Source organism: Rhinatrema bivittatum, chromosome 13, assembly GCF_901001135.1.
Source record: "Rhinatrema bivittatum chromosome 13, aRhiBiv1.1, whole genome shotgun sequence".
NCBI lineage: Eukaryota > Metazoa > Chordata > Amphibia > Gymnophiona > Rhinatrematidae > Rhinatrema > Rhinatrema bivittatum.
The window spans coordinates 60,833,532-60,852,458 of record NC_042627.1 but is presented as its reverse complement, the minus strand read 5'-3'; the positions used below and the strand labels follow the sequence as shown (position 1 = coordinate 60,852,458).

The following is an 18,927-nucleotide window of genomic DNA, read 5'->3' as shown; positions in this document are numbered from 1 at the left end:
ATGAGGAGATCTGACATCAAAGAAGAGCCACTTCCTTCCAACACTGAGCCCTTCTTTCATTCTCTCCCCACACTCCCTCTAATTCTTTCACTTATGCCTTACCTGCTCCAGGCTCCTCACTCCGGTTACATCCACCTCCATCTCCTCATCCACTCTGGTCTCCTCACTCTCTCTACCCCATTCCCTGCCTCACTCTCTCAGTGGCCCTTTCTCCCATCCCCCCAGTCATTTTCTTCACTCACTCACTCTTCGTGCATGCTCAGAAGGCAGATCTAAACCTTCTGAGCTATGAGATGAAAAATGACGGACCCGGCACAGTCAGATGACCTCATCCAACTTGGCTCTTTGTTATGCTTGTCCACGAATTTGTTTTGTGTTTGTTTGAAATTATGTGCCTATCTTTGCAGTTACTCCCATTACTGAAAATGTACCCCTTAAGGGATTTGTTCTAAAAGCAGTCAATATCAGTAAACTTTTCAGTGCTCAACAGCATTCACGCTTTCAGACAGACAATGCACTAATGTAACCATATCATTATGACTTGCTTCAGTCCACTGATCCTGGAGAAAAAATATTTGGCAAGTGTAGATTATAAAGCCATTTAACCCTGGAGCTCAGAAAACAATCTCACGATTCCATAATTGCACCAGAGCCATCTAATAAGAGTACAGCCTTGTACAGCTATTCCAGGCAATATTGAGGTTTTGTTTAATTCATACTACTGAAATCTTGCTTTAGCTAAATTACCTTGAAAGGTGAAGAAAAGGCAAAAACAAGCTCATTACTTTCTCTAGATGAGTATATATACACTGTATGATAAAATAAAAAAGACACTTGCAGTTTATCTATTTGTATACCTGTTTTATCCTATTGTTTATATGAAAAGCACCAAAAGGAGAAAGCTTTCTACATACAAATAAAAAATCACTTGTTTACACAAACGTTTATATTTCAAACTGGCACACATAATAAATGTAAAAAAATTGTACTTTTTTTTTTTTAAAGGGGTATCAAGTGGACATGTGGAGAAGCTCTTTGTTTCCATCTCAAGCTTTTTTTTTTATTTGAAGAATTATTTTATGAATTGATTATGATCTGTGTTAGACTGTTTTGATATGTTGTACATCGCTTAGGAAGATTTTTTTTTTTTAATCAGGCAATTAACAAATGATTTTAAAATAAATAAATAAATGTCCTGACCATCATCACTTGCCCTGAATTTCCATTTTTTCTTTTATAAATCGAAACTTAGCACTAATTACATTTATTTATTTATTTAGAATTCTTATATACCGACATTCTTGAAAGAAGATATCAAATCAAATCGGTTTCCATTGAAACTGAACAATCGCGGCTGTGGCGTTACATTGAAACAAGTAGTCAGAAACAGATACTTCATATCTTTTGTCCCATAAAAAAACATCCCAATTTGAATTTAGTGAAAAAATACTTCTCTTCCAACCAAAACTTTTATCTACTGTTCTTGACATGTCCATTTGATGCCCTTTTGTTAAATAAATAAATAAAATTTACATTAACTGTGCATGGTAATTATTTGAAATATACACACGTTTGTGTAAACAAGCGATTTGATAAAATAATGTTTCTGCTCTTTTGTGTGCTTTTTGATATCCTATTGTTTGCCTTGCTCTTCATATAAAATTATTTTACACCTGACAGTTCTTTTAAGCACCAACAGAGTTAAACAATCTGATTTAAGAAAGCTAGTCTGCAGTCACAGCCGCAGAACTGGTTGGCTTGTAGCACTGGGATAACCACTGGCGATCTTGTGTATAGACAGTGCATGCCATCTTCCTGTTTCCTTCAGCTCCACAAGGCTGAGTGTTGGAGAAGACAGAACCAAATAAAGTCATGCAGTATGCCCATAGCTACTAGTTACAGAAATGCTGTGGAGTCCTCCAAATGTTTCATGTATCAGGTTTTTTACAACTGGAAATATTTTTTTCTTAAGGATAAAGAAATAAACACCCAAACACCAGTGGCAAAAAAAGTGTAAAAAATGAACAGAATACCTACACATGAAGTGTCTCTTTAAAATGATGAACTGTGTCGTCGGTTTTACAGCAACTGATCTCTTTTTGAGGATGTGGGGCAGTTTTGTTACTGCATTAAAAGGTGGTCCTGGACCCTCATGTAGCCCGACAATATATTTGAGCAGAAAAATCAGTCTCCTCACATATTCTGGGGTTGTTTTTTTTGTTTGTTTTTTTACCATTTCCTCTGCAAGCTATTAAAAAAAATTCACTTGTGGAAAACAAAATTACTCTACTTCTTACTCCTGATCCAAAACTCTATTTAACCCTTGTCTAACTACAAAGCTATTTTACTGAGGGCTGAGATAATCACTAGGGCCTCTTTTACATTGTACAAGGCCACAAAGCTGCAGGAATTAATGCCTGAAAAAGAAATGTTTTTAAGTTAAGCATTTGCTTGCTATTCACCTATTTATGTTGTACTTATTTATTAATACTTACCCTCCCTGTCCAAAGATAGGAGTTATCTTCACATTTTGTTGTATACTATCTCCATTTTTGTTTATGGCATAATAAATTCCTTCCCATTCCTATAAAATTGAAATTTGTATATAACAGTAATTTTAAAACTGTGTTTGAATAAATATTTCAAATATATATTCTAATAATCTGGTTATGCTAAGCATTAAATAGTTTATTAATTATATGTATCATTGAGACAAGCAATACCAAACAGGGATAATAAACATTTCAATGATCCAGAGAAGCTTTCTAAATCTCTGCCATTACATATAGACAATTATCTGTCAAAATCAAGGTAAATTATGGACCCCCTCTGCCCCCCCACAAAAAAAAAAGTCCAGATGAGCAAATACTTTCACAACTAAATATGAAGTTTTAAACTGATTAGCTTTCTTTAGTTTACCTGTAAAAAAAAATAAATAAATCTGTCTGGTTGACCTTTTCCTTTTTAATTTCTCAATTTTCAAAATTACAATCAAGAATACCTTGATACAGATGTATGGCCATCCTTTCATAAACATAAACACACATTGATAAATTTAAGAAAAACATTTCATGAACCATATGTATGCTAAGTCCTCAAAGGGGGAGAATTAGAACAAGAAACTTTCAAAAGGCATATCATCCATTGGAAAATACATTAGGAAATAACAGACGATCTCACTAGGTTTGCCTAATTACATCTTTTAGAGCATTTTTAGTTATATTACTGAGGAGTTATAGCTCCCAGGTTTTGTTCACTTTGTTTGTCTGCTATAAATTTTATCAGGTGTAATGGCTGGAAAAAACAATACTTAACACTTTGATATACAATACAACATTTGCATAGAAAATTTAGTTTATACAGAGCAACCATTTGTAACAATTTAGGCCTTAAATTAAGAAATTATTTCCTCTTCTGGGTTTCTTTCATAACATCTGGAAACATTCTTACCGCCAGGTGACAACATTTCTCTTTAATATTTCTAAAGAATAGTTTCTGAACCCACTCTTTATCCGAATTTAATAAAAAGGAAATTACCATAGTGGCTGGTTGGGCCTCTTCTAAACTTGTAGATTCCAAAATCTCAGTAACATTTAATGGAGTATAGATTGAAATTCTTGTTCCTTCTCAGATGTAATTTTCCAAGAAGGACTATAGTATATTTGAGTGAGAAGAGGGAGTGCTTGCTGTGAAATTTGGAGGAATTCTAAATCAAATCTATTCCACATTTCTTTAGCTGATTTAGCTGGTAACTTCAGAAAGTTCACCAGCTTTAAGTTACTACTTCTCAATTGGTTTTCCATTTTTTCTAGACAAATATTGATTTTCTTTCATAATTAGCTCACTTTGATTACTTAGCTTTTTCAATTCCCCAAAATTATTCTCGATAACCTGATGAAAATACAAACAAAAAACAAACTTTGAAATGTTTGTATGCTAATGCCAGAAGTCTAAGAAGTAAGATGGGAGAATTAAAATGTATAGCAGTGAATGATGACAGACTTAATTGGCATCTCAGAGACATGGTGGAAGGAGGACAACCAATAGGACAGTGCTATACCGGGGTACAAATTATATCGCAACAACAGAGAGGAGCACCCCGGAGGCGGTGTGGCGCTTTATGTCCGGGATGGCATAGAGTCCAACAGGATAAACATCCTGCAGGAGTCTAAATGCAAAATTGAATCTTTATGGGTAGAAATCCCTTGTGTGTCTGGGAAGACTATAGTGATAGGAGTATACTACCGTCCACCTGGTCAAGATGGTGAGATGGACAGTGAAATGCTAAGAGAAATTAGGGAAGCTAACCAAATTGGTAGTGCGGTAATAATGGGAGACTTCAATTACCCCAATATTGATTGGGTAAATGTATCACCGGGACACGCTAGAGATAACATTCCTGGATGGAATAAATGATAGCTTTATGGAGCAATTGGTTCAGGAACCGACGAGAGAGGGAGCAATTTTAGATCTAATTCTCAGTGGAGCACAGGATTTGGTGAGAGAGGTAACGGTGGTGGGGCCGCTTGGCAATAGTGATCATAATATGATCAAATTTGAATTAATGACTGGAAGAGGAATAGTATGCAAATCCACGGCTCTTGTGCTAAACTTTCAAAAGGGAAACTTTGATAAAATGAGAAAAATTGTTAGAAAAAAACTGAAAGGAGCAGCTACAAATGTAAAAAGTGTGCAAGAGGCGTGGTCATTGTTGAAAAATACCATTCTGGAAGCACAGTCCAGATGTATTCCACACATTAAGAAAGGTGGAAAGAAGGCAAAATGATTGCTGGCATGGTTAAGGGGGGAGGTGAAAGAGGCTATTTTAGCCAAAAGATCTTCATTCAAAAATTGGAAGAAGGATCCAACAGAAGAAAATAGGATAATGCATACATGTTGGCAAGTTAAATGTAAGACATTGATAAGACAGGCTAAGAGAGAATTTGAAAAAAAGTTGGCCGTAGAGGCAAAAATTCACAGTTAAAAACTTTTAAAAATATATCTGAAGCAGAAAGCCTGTGAGGGAGTCAGTTGGACCGTTAGATGATAGAGGGGTTAAAGGGGCACTTAGAGAAGGTAAGGCCATCGTGGAAAGATTAAATGATTTCTTTGCTTCTGTGTTTACTGAAGAGGATGTTGGGGAGGTACCCATACTGGAAAAGGTTTTCATGGGTAATGATTCGGATGGACTGAATCAAACCACGGTGAAACTAGAAGATGTGGTAGACCTGATTGACAAACTGAAGAGTAGTAAATCACCTGGACTGGATGGTATACACCCCAGAGTTCTGAAGGAACTAAAAAATGAAATTTCAGACCTATTAGTAAAAATTTGTAACCTATCATTAAAATCATCCATTATACCTGAAGACTGGAGGATAGCAAATGTAACCCCATTATTTAAAAAGGGCTCCAGGGGCGATCCGGGAAACTACAGACCAGTTAGCCTGACTTCAGTGCCAGGAAAAATAGTGGAAAGTGTTCTAAACATCAAAATCACAGAACATATAGAAAGACATGGTTTAATGGAACAAAGTCAGCATGGCTTTACCCAAGGCAAGTCTTGCCTCACAAATCTGCTTCACTTTTTTGAAGGAGTTAATAAACATGTGGATAAAGGTGAACCGGTAGATGTAGTATACTTGGATTTTCAGAAGGCGTTTGACAAAGTTCCTCATGAGAGGCTTCTAGGAAAAGTAAAAAGTCATGGGATAGGTGGCTATGTCCTTTCGTGGATTGCAAACTGGCTAAAAGACAGGAAACAGAGTAGGATTAAATGGACACTTTTCTCAGTGGAAGGGAGTGGGCAGTGGAGTGCCTCAGGGATCTGTATTGGGACCCTTACTTTTCAATATATTTATAAATGATCTGGAAAGAAATATGACGAGTGAGATAATCAAATTTGCAGATGATACAAAATTGTTCAGAGTAGTTAAATCACAAGCAGATTGTGATAAATTGCAGGAAGACCTTGTGAGACTGGAAAATTGGGCATCAAAATGGCAGATGAAATTTAATGTGGATAAGTGCAAAGTGATGCATATAGGGAAAAATAACCCATGCTATATAGTTACACAATGTTAGGTTCCATATTAGGTGCTATAACCCAAGAAAGAGATCTAGGCGTCATAGAGGATAACACATTGAAATCGTCGGTACAGTGTGCTGCGGCAGTCAAAAAAGCAAACAGAATGTTGGGAATTATTAGAAAGGGAATGGGGAATAAAACAGAAAATGTCATAATGCCTCTGCATCGCTCCATGGTGAGACCGCACCTTGAATACTGTGTACAATTCTGGTCGCCGCATCTCAAAAAAGATATAATTGCGATGGAGAAGGTACAGAGAAGGGCTACCAAAATGATAAGGGGAATGGAACAGCTCCCCTATGAGGAAAGACTAAAGAGGTTAGGACTTTTCAGCTTGGAGAAGAGGCGGCTGAGGAGGGATATGATAGAGGTGTTTAAAATCATGAGAGGTCTAGAATGGGTAGATGTGAATCAGTTATTTACTCTTTCGGATAATAGAAAGACTAGGGGGCACTCCATGAAGTTAGCATGTGGCACATTTAAAACTAATCGGAGAAAGTTCTTTTTTACTCAACGCACAATTAAACTCTGGAATTTGTTGCCAGAGGATGTGGTTAGTGCAGCTAGTATAGCTGTGTTTAAAAAAGGATTGGATAAGTTCTTGGATGAGAAGTCCATTACCTGCTATTAATTAAGTTGACTTAGAAAATAGCCACTGCTATTACTGGCAACGATAACATGGAATAGACTTAGTTTTTGGGTACTTGCCAGGTTCTTATGGCCTGGATTGGCCACTGTTGGAAACAGGATGCTGGGCTTGATGGACCCTTGGTCTGACCCGGTATGGCATGTCTTATGTTCTCTCATTTTATCTTCAAGTATTACCTTATTGACTTTAGATTCCAATATTTCCATATTCTTTTTACTATGGGGTTCAATTGCAAGGAAACATTTTTATTTAAAACAACTAAAGGTTCCCATATAACCTCTAAAGAGAATACAGGCGGTTTCACAATTGGTATTATATTTGAATCATCCCAACCTGAACTAGCTACCTGGGTCAACAACGAACACTCTATAACCTTCCCCTCTGGTAAACCAGCCATGTTGGTCACTCCTGCATATGGAACTAAAGTTGTTCCTAGTCCACCATCCTGGTCACCACTTTTTTCAAGAGGTGACTGGGTGTCCCTAAAAGGTTCAGTTCTTATTGTTGCAGGATTCTCAAAGGGGGGGGGGGGCTCTATAATCCGGGGACAATGAGATCTCCAAGTCACGAAGAGCTGCATTGCCTTCTTGCACCCCTCCAAGTGACGTTTCACCTGGCATTGTGACTCCCCTTCTGATGTGGGCATCCATTGGGCCCAACACCGGACTCACTAGTGTACTTTCAATTGTAAGCCTCTCTCTCTAGCCCCACGTTGACGGGCAGAGTAAGGCATAACTTTTGAGAGGGAATTCCAAAAAAGAAACAAAAAGTACAGCCTCTAATTCCCCCGGGTGGAGACAAGAAGAGTAGAAAGAGCTTCTTAGTTGAAATATTCTGGATGTTAAAAAAAAAAGCCGCGCGCCCCTTTGGCGCATGTGGCTTCGGTGACACACCAGTGGCGGCTGCACGCCGCAGGGAGGCAATTTTTAAACCTCCTCCGACGTCGCATGAAGCAATCCCCAGTAGGGAGATGTCTCAGGGGGCATGTCCTCGGCCCAACTCGTCGGCATTCCCAGATTTCTCCAGCCCCAACTGGCCTCCGATCTCCTCCACAGACACGGTCTCAGGTCAGTCACTCTCTCCCTTTCCTGGTCTCCTGAGGAAAGGGGTTGGGGAGGCAATTTTTAAGACTCCTCCGATGTCACACGCTGGTGATGTCTCTCAGGAAGCGTGTCCTTGGCCTACCTCATCTGCATTCCCGGATCTCTCCAGCCCTGACTGGCCTCTGTTCTCCTCCACAGACATGCTCTCCGGGCAGTCACTCTCTCCCTTTCCTGGTCTCCTGAGGAAAGGGGTTGGGGAGGCGATTTTTAAGCCTCCTCCAATGTCGCACGCTGGTGATGTCTCTCAGGGAGCGTGTCCTTGGCCCACCTCGTCTGCATTCCCGGATCTCTCCACTCCCGACTGGCCTCCGGTCTCCTCCACAGACATGCTCTCCGGTCAGTCACTCTCTCCCTTTCCTGGTCTCCTCTGGTTGATCTTTTCAATGTTGCTTTAGAGTCGGGAGTAGCTCCAGAGGATTGGAGACAGGTGAATGGGGCTCTTAGTCATAAAAATAAGGAGGAGACTGGGAACCACAAACCAGTTAGTCTGACCTCTGTACTGATCGAATTAATGAAATCACTGCTAAAACAGAGGATAATGAGTTTCTGGAGTCCAATGTATTGCAAGATGTGAGGCAGCATGTTTTTACCAGAGGTAGACATTGACAGACAAATATGATCAATTTCTTTGATTGGGTGACCAAAGAATAGGATATAGGAACAGCGTTAGATGTAGTGTACTTGGATTTCAGTAAGGCCTCTGACATGGCGACTTATAAATAAAATGAGGGCCCTTGGTATGGGCCCTAGTGTGACAGACTAGGTTGGAAACTGAGTAGGATGAAACAAGGAATACTGGTAAATGGAGTTCACTCTGAGGGAGATGTTACTAGCAGTGTGCTTCAGGGATCGGTCCCTGGACTAGTTTTCAACAATTTTGTGAGTAATATTGGGAAATGTTTGTCTCCTTGCTGATGATAAAATCTCCAATATGGTAGACAGCCAAGAAGGTATGGAAAATATGAGGAGTTATCTAGTGAAGCTTGAGGAATGATCTAGGGCAGTGATGGCAAACTCCAGTCCTCAAGTGCCACAAACAGGCCAGGTTTTCAGGATATCCTCAATGAATATGCATGAGATAGATTTACATGCACATATAGTACTGAGGTAAAATTCTTTATTGGGGTGAAATTCTTCTAAGCATGAAAGAAGAGCAAGATCTGGGGGTGATCACATCTGATGAACTCAAAGTAGCCAAACAGATGGATAATGCGATGACAAAAGCCAGATAAATGCTTGGCTGCATAGGGAGAGTGTTATAAATCTGATGCTGAAGACTCCTGATGGGGGAGGAGTTAGCAATCTGTTATTGATCTGTTGCTGAAGACTCCTGATTGGTAGGAGGAGTTAGCGATCTTGTTATGACTCCTGTAGAAGGGAGGAGTTAGAGACTCCGTGAGGAGTTAGCAATCTGTTATCAGCGGAGTGCTTGAAGAGAGCACTCGGCTGTAAAGGAAAGTAGATAGGTGGGTCCTTGGGCCGATGGCAGCGCCCCCAGGAGGATATCCTGAGAGGGACCACCGGCTAGGCTTGGGTATGGAGACAGACACAGATGGTTTTTTTTATTAGACAGGTTAGTAGAACCACCAGAGGTGGCAGTAGTGAGATGATATGTCCGGCAGGGCTGAAGTCCCTTAGGAACTGGAACAGTGATCCCAGGATTGCTGAGCTGTAGAGAAACTATAGATAGTGAGTAGACAGGGTATGCTGTGTTCATAGCCAGAACTAGATGACAAAACTCACATAAGGTCTTAAAGAAGCTCAGTAGCTGGAAAGGGTTAGGTCCTCGAGAAGCGAGTACCTAGTTCCAGGGAAAGCTCTGAGAGAACGATGGTAACTTACAATTATCTGTATCTGCGATCGCTTCCAGGCAGTAGAGAATCTTCAGAGTGTTTAGGAACATTGGCTTTCGAGGAGCGAGTACCGGTTCCTATCTGTAAACTGAAATGAAGAAAAGAGAGCGAGGCCCCCGAGGAGCGGGTACCCCTGGTAAGTCCAAGGAGGCAGAGGAGCTTGGACGAATCCCATATGCGATTCCGAATCCTTGTCCTTGCTAACTTGATTCGTTAGCAAATACTGAGACCTTTTATATTGGAAGCGGATTACGTCATCTCAGGGGACGCCCGCGAGGTTCCGCGCCCTTGCTGGTACATCAATCGGAGCGCGCGCCCTACGTCATCAGAAACATGGCGGATCCGCGTCGTCATGCCGGTCCGGGGACGCTGGAGAGAGACTGCATGAAGATGCCGTGGCAGCTAACCGTCCATCAGACCCGGAGGGAGTTGCCACAGAGGTAAAAAGGGCGGAGTGAGGGCATTGAGCAGCGACGGACCCAACAGAGAGGCATGGTCAGCAGAAAAACGGAGGCAAATTGTCCCTTTATAGATCCTTGATGAGACCTCATTTGGAATACTGTGTATCATTCAGGAGACTATACCTTCAAAAATATATAAACCAGTTGGCATCCATTCAGAAGGTGGCTACTAAAATGGTCAGTGGTCATCGTTTTAAAGTATATGGGAATAGAATTAAAAGATCTAAACATGTATACCCTAGAGGAAAGGCGAGATAGGGGAGATTTAATAGCCATTTAAATACCACCAAGGTTTCAATTTATAGAAGGCTCTAGAATGAGTCATGGGATGATGATGAAAGGGGGTAGAATCAAGAGTAATCTTAGAAAATATTTCTTTACAGAGATGTAGTGGATTCTATGATGGCACATGTATAATTTGTAATCTACACCAATTAAAGTTTTTCCTTTTTGTAAACCGTTGTGATGGTGAATTAACTTAACAACGGTATAGAAGAGTTTTAAAATAAATAAATAAACACCCTCCCATGGGAAGTGGTGGAAACAAAAACAGTATCTGAATTTAAGAAAGCATGGGATACACACAGGGGTAAAATTAAATAAGTAGGGCAGACTAGATAGGCCATGCAGTCTTTTTCTGCCATCAAGTTTCTTTGGTATTGAAGTAGGTAGGAGAAATGGGAAAACTAGCTAGATATAAGAATACTACAGGTCTTATGTTTCATGCCATATGTTAAGCCCTAATAACTACTTTTTGACACTGGAAGTTACTCATCATTCTGGTTTCTATGTTTTTCCCCCTATATACTGCTCACCAATCTACTAACTTTCACAAGTCTCCTCTATTCTTTTATTAAAGCCCTTTCTTTTTCTTAAACCTAAATTAAATGTATGTTCATGAAAAACATTACATATCTTCTATAAATACAGCATGTCTTCTTGCAGAGTTCTTATAGCAAATTTTATGGATTAACCAGCTTTTTCTTACATAGTATTCGAAAATAAAGTAATTCATATATTTATGGGTTTCTATAAAATTTGGTGTACATTAAAATTCAATAAAAAGAATACTAAAATTCCTTTAGAGGAACCACACAAACTACTCCTCATTATATACTCTGTCTATAATGGAATTGGCTAAATTAGAATATATACTGTATATAATTTAAATGAGCAATGCAAAAATCAGCTATGGGTAAGAATCTACCATGTACCACGGATGAATCACATATATGCAGAAGATTCACAAGCTTAATTTACATTAAGAAAATATGGATTTTGTAAAAAAATAAGAGAAAAAGAGTTTCTATTGCCTTTCCTATGTATATAACATTCTTAAATAAAAGGAAGGACATACTCAGAAACCAACATTTTGTAAAAATCTGCAGTCAGAAGGTATCAGATACCATGCATTGTTCTGAGATAATGCTACACTTCAGTTGAATAAAGATACAGTACTTCTTTTTCTTGTTCTCCTCTTGTGGCATTTCACTAGCGAACTCAACCCTTCCTTAAAACAATTTAGTTACTTACCTTTCCTGTTTTTATGCTGGAATTAATAGTATCTAGGAAATCAGAATTTTTTTCATTTATAGGCACTTCTGTTACTTCTTTTCCTATAAGTTCATCTTTTTGATAACCCGTTATTGTTTCAAAAGAAGGATTTACATACTGTGAAAAAAAAAGATTATAATAAAAAAACTTCACATTTAAGATAATGTTAAAACTAAAATATCATACTAATATCAATCTGTCACACAGCTAAAAACATAGCGGCTTATTTTTCTGCATTAGTTTTCATTAATTCAAACACACTATGAGGCCAAAGAACTAATCTGAGTATTTATTGCTTGTCAGAGGCCCATTTGCATGTAATTATCCTAAGGAGGCTAATGAGACATATTCACACATTGCCATGGCAAAAAGCATAAACCTGACCTGGAATCCATGCACAATGAGATATGGCCTTGAAGAGGCTTCTGGCCATACAGCTTTGGGGTCTGTGCAAGATCTCCCCCTCTCGCCTGCCCCGAGTGTCACTGAAATTAACTGGTTGTCCAGTGGTTCTTCTCTTCCCCAGTGTATAACAAGAGTGGCCTGGTGGGCCAGTGGGCCACCCAACCGCAACTATACCAGTCCCTTGTGAGGCATAAATATAGTAGAGTTGAGGGAGTAAATAAGCCATGCCTCTTCAAATCCTGCCCCTATGTCTGAAAAGTTGCCCCAAAGGTCCCCTGAACTTACTCCATATAGAGGTGGTCTTCTGAGAGCAGATATGAACCCCAAGTGCTCCTGCCCCTCAGCACGCCAGCGTTCTTTTGCCATGTGGACCTCCAGGTCATTTTGGTGACATTTGCAGGGGGGAAGAGGGGAAGAACTCACATGGTCAGGAAGCCTCTTTAAGGCAATATCAAGTTGCTGTATGAAGCTTCAAATCCCTGGGACTAAAGGAAAATAAATGCACCTCTGAGGTGTAGTTATTTTTTATGTATTTTTGGGTTTTTTTTTACAAAAAAGTTGGCCGTAGAGGCAAAAACTCACAGTTAAAAACTTTTAAAAATAAAGCCTGTGAGGGAGTCAGTTGGACCGTTAGATGATCGAGGGGTTAAAGGGGCACTTAGAGAAGGTAAGGCCATCGTGGAAAGATTAAATGATTTCTTTGCTTCTGTGTTTACTGAAGAGGATGTTGGGGAGGTACCCATACTGGAAAAGGTTTTCATGGGTAATGATTCAGATGGACTGAATCAAACCACGGTGAAACTAGAAGATGTGGTAGACCTGATTGACAAACTGAAGAGTAGTAAATCACCTGGACTGGATGGTATACACCCCAGAGTTCTGAAGGAACTAAAAAATGAAATTTCAGACCTATTAGTAAAAATTTGTAACCTATCATTAAAATCATCCATTATACCTGAAGACTGGAGGATAGCAAATGTAACCCCATTATTTAAAAAGGGCTCCAGGGGCGATCCGGGAAACTCAGTGGCCTGAGTGAGAGTAGGGATTCAGCAAGGGTATCACAGTAGCCCTGCTCCCTCCAGGCTTCTGTGTGGGAGGTGGGGGTCTTTAAGCACGATCACTCAGACCCTATGGTTACTCAACTCGCTGCCACCAGAGTCATGAGGTAAGGCAGAAAGTGGAAATGAACTACAGATGCAGAAGGGCAGCAAAAGGGATCAGTGGGATAAGGAGTATAGAGGTGGGGTGGCGAGGCAAAATGTGTCAGAGCTCTACGTTCTGCCCATCAAACTTACCAGCCCATGTGCTGTTATTCTGTCTAGTCTGGCCCTACTTCCTTGGTGCATGTATCAATGACACTGTTGACTTGATTTAAATTAAATTTGATAGGAAAGACTTACTGCAATTCCAGCTCTCCATCAAATTTCATTTAAATCTATCAGAAAGTGCCTCCAATTCATGCCTATAGAAGGACAGAAAGAAATGGTGAAAACAATAGGGCATTTTTCTGATTGTGGCTAGAAAAGCACAGTTCAAACGTTCTTGGCTGGTTTATAATCTCTACATAGAGACTACTTGGGAGATGGAAAAAAATCTGAATCAATATATTTTACTTTTCTGGTTTCTAAATGATTTCTGTAAGGATGTATGTAATGATCAGGTTCCAACTTATGTTAGAGATTTTACTTAAATATTATTGTATTTACTTTTAATACTCTTAATTATAGTATACCTGTATTATGTGATCTTCACTTGAGATTTCAATGGCATCTTGACTTTTCTCTAATGCAGTAAATAATGAATTGCAAGCCCTTGAGAACAGAAAACAAAACCAACTTAGTATCAGAACCAACATATTAGCCTTTCAAAACTGCAAAACTTCTAACTAGGTGAGTATGAAATTTAAAAAAATGCTTTCATATAGAAACAAGTAAATAGAAAAAAAAGGAAGAAGAATTGCAGAGCAATTCATACGTGCTTTATTTTAAAAAAACTAAAACTATAATCTAACTATAATAAAGAGGAAAGTTGCTTGGTCCCTATATCGTTGGTATGCAAATTGAGCTCCTCTCCTCTCCAACTAAGAACATAAGCACATTCCATACTGGATCAGACCAAGGGTCCATCAAGCCAGCATCCTGTTTCCAACAGTGGCCAATCCAGGCTATAAGAACCTGGCAAGTACCCAAAAATTAAGTCTATGCCATGTTACTGTTGCTAGTAATAGCAGTGGCTATTTTCAAAGTCAACTTAATTAATAGCAGGTAATGGACTTATCCTCCAAGAACTTATCCAATCCTTTTTTACACACAGCTATACTAATTGCACTAACCACATCCTCTGGCAACAAATTCCAGAGTTAATTGTAAGAAAAAGAACTTTCTCCGATTAGTTTTAAATGTGCCACATGGTAACTTCATGGAGTGCCCCCTAGTCTTTCTATTATCTGAAAGAGTAAATAACTGATTCACATCTACCCGTTCTAGACCTCTCATGATTTTAAACACCTCTATCATATCCCCCCTCAGCCGTCTCTTCTCCAAGTTGAAAAGTCCTAATCTCTTTAGTCTTTCCACATAGGGGAGCTGTTCCATCCCCTTTATCATTTTGGTCGCCCTTCTCTGTACCTTCTCCATCGCAGTTATATCTTTTTTGAAATGTGGCGACCAGAATTGTACACATATTCAAGGTGCGGTCTCACCATGGAGCGATACAGAGGCATTATGACATTTTCCGTTTTATTCACCATTCCCTTTCTAATAATTCCCAACATTCTGTTTGCTTTTTTGACTGCCGCAGCACACTGTACCGACGATTTCAATGTGTTATCCACTATGACGCCTAGATCTCTTTCTTGGGTGGTAGCACCTAATATGTGTAACTATAGCATGGGTTATTTTTCCCTATATGCATCATCTTGCACTTATCCATATTAAATTTCATCTGCCATTTCGATGCCCAATTTTCCAGTCTCACAAGGTCTTCCTGCTCCTCTTTCTCTCCATACAGAAATTCAGCTCCACCCCTCTCTCTCCTTGTACTCTCCAGCTTTGCCCCTCACTCTCTGATTGTCCATTTCATTGTCTACTACCACAAATAGAAATTAAGCTCCACCCCGCTCTCTGGCTGCACTCTCCAGCTCTGCCTCTCTCTTTCTGAACTGTCCAATTCCCTCTCTGCTACCACACATTACACCCAAGCTCAGCCTGCAGACTCTGCTACCAAACAACTCAATTACACACTTCCTATACTTGACAATATGTGTCCGTCATTGGATGGGCTTTTACTACTTCTTGTAAAATATGTTACAAGTTTAAACCCAATCCCATTCATTACCCTGGACAGGGTTGTCCTTGGGGTAGGGAGACCAATTAGAGCTTTCTGAAGGAGCCTTGCCCCCAACATCTAACATCACTTTCCATTCCTTGAGAGTGCTGGTAGGCAGGAGCCACAGGGGGCTGTATGTATATACATCTGCACCAGGCCAGAAAGTACAGTACCCACTTTCCTCCCTTCTCTTCAATATCTCTGGGGAGGAAGTGTTAAGCGCCATTAACAGAAGCCTGCTGGGGCTAAATCACTCCAGGCCCAGCAGGCTTCCTGCCCTGAATCATTGCAGCCCCCAAGATCAACCCTACTCTCAGGACACAATCCCAGTTCAGAATTAAAGTGACAGCTTATGTAAGACCTTTTGGGAATCAGATTTTCTTGGTCTCAATATATAGGAATTCTAATTTTACAAACATTTTTCAGGAGAAAGTCTACAGATGCTAGGTGAGCTGAGAAATTCTTTTGGATGCAAAAATTGATGCCCATTTTTTTTTTTGTTTTATTTTTTTCAATGTTGAGCAAGATCTATTAGGGTTATTTATTTAATTTATACCTTTTTCTTAAAAATATTGCTTATATATTTGTTTTGTCTCTGTCTTTGTACATATTTTCTCCTGAACCATTCTACCTACTGCAACCACATTTTCAGGATAGGCATATCTATATAAAAGCTATAAAACAAAATAATGGTTTCAGGATAAGTATATGTATATTTAAGGTAGAAATGGAAATAATTTTTTCCCTGAAAACTTATGGATCTGGCCCAAGTTTGATGGCAAGCATTTGTATTTGTATTTTTTATATGGATATACTCATCCTGAAAATGAGGTTTACTGTAGATTGAATGGTTCAGGAGATGTGTACACAAAGGGGGTCATTTTCAAAGGAGTTACGCATGTAAATGTGACATACTATCGTAGCAATTTTCAAAAGCTATTTACTCGAGTAAAGTGCACTTACTTGAGTAAATCCTATGGACAATTCAATGGCATATATTGTAGCAATTTTGAAAAGCCCACTTACTTGAGTAAAGTGTATTTACTCGAGCAAAAGCCAGTTTTGCTCGAGTAAATGCTTTTTAAAATCTACCCCAAAGGAAATATATAATCTTTTTATTTTCCTAGGGGAAAAAGTGCTAAAAAAACAAACAAAAAACCCCCCAACCTAATTTAAAAGAAAACTGATTTTGAGTTTGTTGTAGAAATAGTTAATCTTGATAGAAATGTGAAAAGTAAAAAAAAAAAAACACCAAACCTTTAACAGCAATAGCCATATTCAGAAGAAATATGGCAAAAATTAAGAAATTAGTTCAAATTATTCTTCTGAAAAGAGAGGCATGCTCATAAAACACTCATTCCTCCAGGATATCTTTATTTTATCAGTTTGATTCTTTGCCAAGTTTTATGCATGAACTGAATTAGTGTGTGGGAGAACTAATTCCAAAAAGGTAAATTACTTCCCTCAATTCTGCATAGCTGGCAACAAGAGTAGCAGCAATAGTAATGTCTGGGATTTTTTTTAATAGTGGTTTTGTCAATGACTAAAAAATTACATACCTGGAGTGGATTGGTTCACATTATGGGGATATTTTAAAAGGTGCGCACGGGAGTAGATTTTTTTGCGCAACCCAGCGCGAACAAATCTACTCCCGATTTTACAACATGCGCGCCTCGGAGGGCACTTTCCTTCCGGCCCCCTCCACCTTCCCCTCCTTTCCCCTATCTAACCCACTCTCCAGCCCTAACTAATTCTCCCCCTACCTGCCCGAGGCAGGCGTAACTTGTGTGCGCTGGCCGGCTGCGGCCACGCCCCCGGGCCGGAACCACGCCCGCAGCCCCGCCCCCGGAACGCCCCCGATGACGCGCTGGCCGCGACATGCCTCCTCAGGAAAGCCCCGGGACTTACGCGCGTCCCAGGGCTTCCGTGCGCCGCCGAGCCTATGCAAGATAGGCTTGGTGTGCGCAGAGGGTGGATGGGGCAGCTTTTCGGGGGTTACGCGCGTAACCCTTTGAAAATCTGCCCCAGTGTGTTTATCATATCAGAAATGGATATTTATTTTTATTGAATATTGTGATCATGAACAGTAAGGTACAGCAGTTATTAAATGAGATTGTTCATATCAAAAAATAAAGTCTCAGAGTTAGAAAAACACAAAGATAACTTATGGCTTAGGTATACGTGATCATTGGTTTAAAAATAGTTTCATCATTAGTGAAAATAAATGGTATAATTAATTTCTCTTTTCTATTTGCTTTGAAAGCATCACAAAGACAATGAACCATGCTAAAAAGTTTGAATATTTAGAACAAACAAAAAAAAAGCTCCAAGATACATTTTAAACAAAAAAACAAAACAGATGTCAACTGCTCAATTACACTTTATGAATAAGAGAAGAGCTGCTATTCCATGGAGATAAAGTTTAAGAAGAATCTACCAATGATTTTAATTGATGAGGTTTCATCATTGTTCATTTACTAATGTTCAAAAACATTCAAATATACCTAAAAATATTTTAAATATTACTCTGATATTTTCTTCAAATATAGAACATTACCTAAGTTTGAATCGTGCTAGTACCTCTCCAAATTCCAGCTGTATCAGCTCATTGTAACAAGCCATGATATTAGAATTCTCTATGTATCTCTATAATACAGAAATAGAAAATATGTCAGCTATGTATCCATGAAAGTATACCATTTGCATAGCTTCATCAAAAGAAACAGAAAAAAGATGAACCAACTACAACAAATGCATAAGTATGTGAAGAATGGTGGTAAACCACCAAAATAGAAATTTCAAAATCTCAAATTACAAGGAGTTGCACTACACTTTATAGTAAAAATATAGCTGTACATTTGAACAAAAGAGAAAACATATGGCACATATATTAAAAAAATATCTAAGGAGAAATTACTACTTACCTGATCATTTCCTTTTATTTAAGGAGGATAGGTGGATCCACAACCAGTGGTTATGTACCTCTACCAGCAGATGGAAATGGAGCAAAGCTGACATCACAGTACATATGCCCCTGCAGTGACATCAGTCTGCCAGTATTCTCTGCAAAAGCCAATTGTGGAAAAACTAACAAAAACTTGATTATTAACAGACAGCCACTCCAGCACTCAACTAACAGGAAACCACTGAGCTCAGACAAGAAGTGTAATAACACTAGTCTAGGGATTGGATTGATACTTACCAGTAACCCATGGAACACACAGCCAGGCAGGAGAACAATAGCATCAACATTTGGGAGCTGAAGGCGGGAAGGTGAATCTACCTTTCCTTCTTAAAGAAAAGGAAATTATCAGGTAAGTAGTAATTTCTCCTTTCTTAGCATTCGGATAGGTGGATCCACGACCAGTGGGATGTCCCAAAGCTACTCCCGAACAGGGCGGGAGGCTGCTTGCATCCCGCAAGTGCAACCAATACCGCACGTGCGAAGGCTGCATCCGCCCGGGCCTGCACATCCAGGTGGTAA

At 39.4% G+C, this 18,927-nt stretch overlaps 1 protein-coding gene across 5 annotated transcripts in view; it reads right to left on the bottom strand.

Annotated features, from left to right (window-relative positions):
* PDE8A (phosphodiesterase 8A) overlaps positions 1 to 18,927 on the bottom strand; it is a 399,353-nt gene that overhangs the window by 78,158 nt on the left and 302,268 nt on the right. For all 5 annotated transcript variants that reach the window (XM_029575868.1, XM_029575867.1, XM_029575869.1 and 2 more), the window contains exons 6-9: positions 18,001 to 18,089; positions 13,849 to 13,927; positions 11,688 to 11,825; positions 2,496 to 2,584 (exon numbers count right to left, since the gene is read on the bottom strand). In XM_029575868.1, the coding sequence (XP_029431728.1) occupies positions 2,496 to 2,584; positions 11,688 to 11,825; positions 13,849 to 13,927; positions 18,001 to 18,089 (395 nt within the window). The remainder of the gene's footprint in view (positions 1 to 2,495; positions 2,585 to 11,687; positions 11,826 to 13,848; positions 13,928 to 18,000; positions 18,090 to 18,927) is intronic.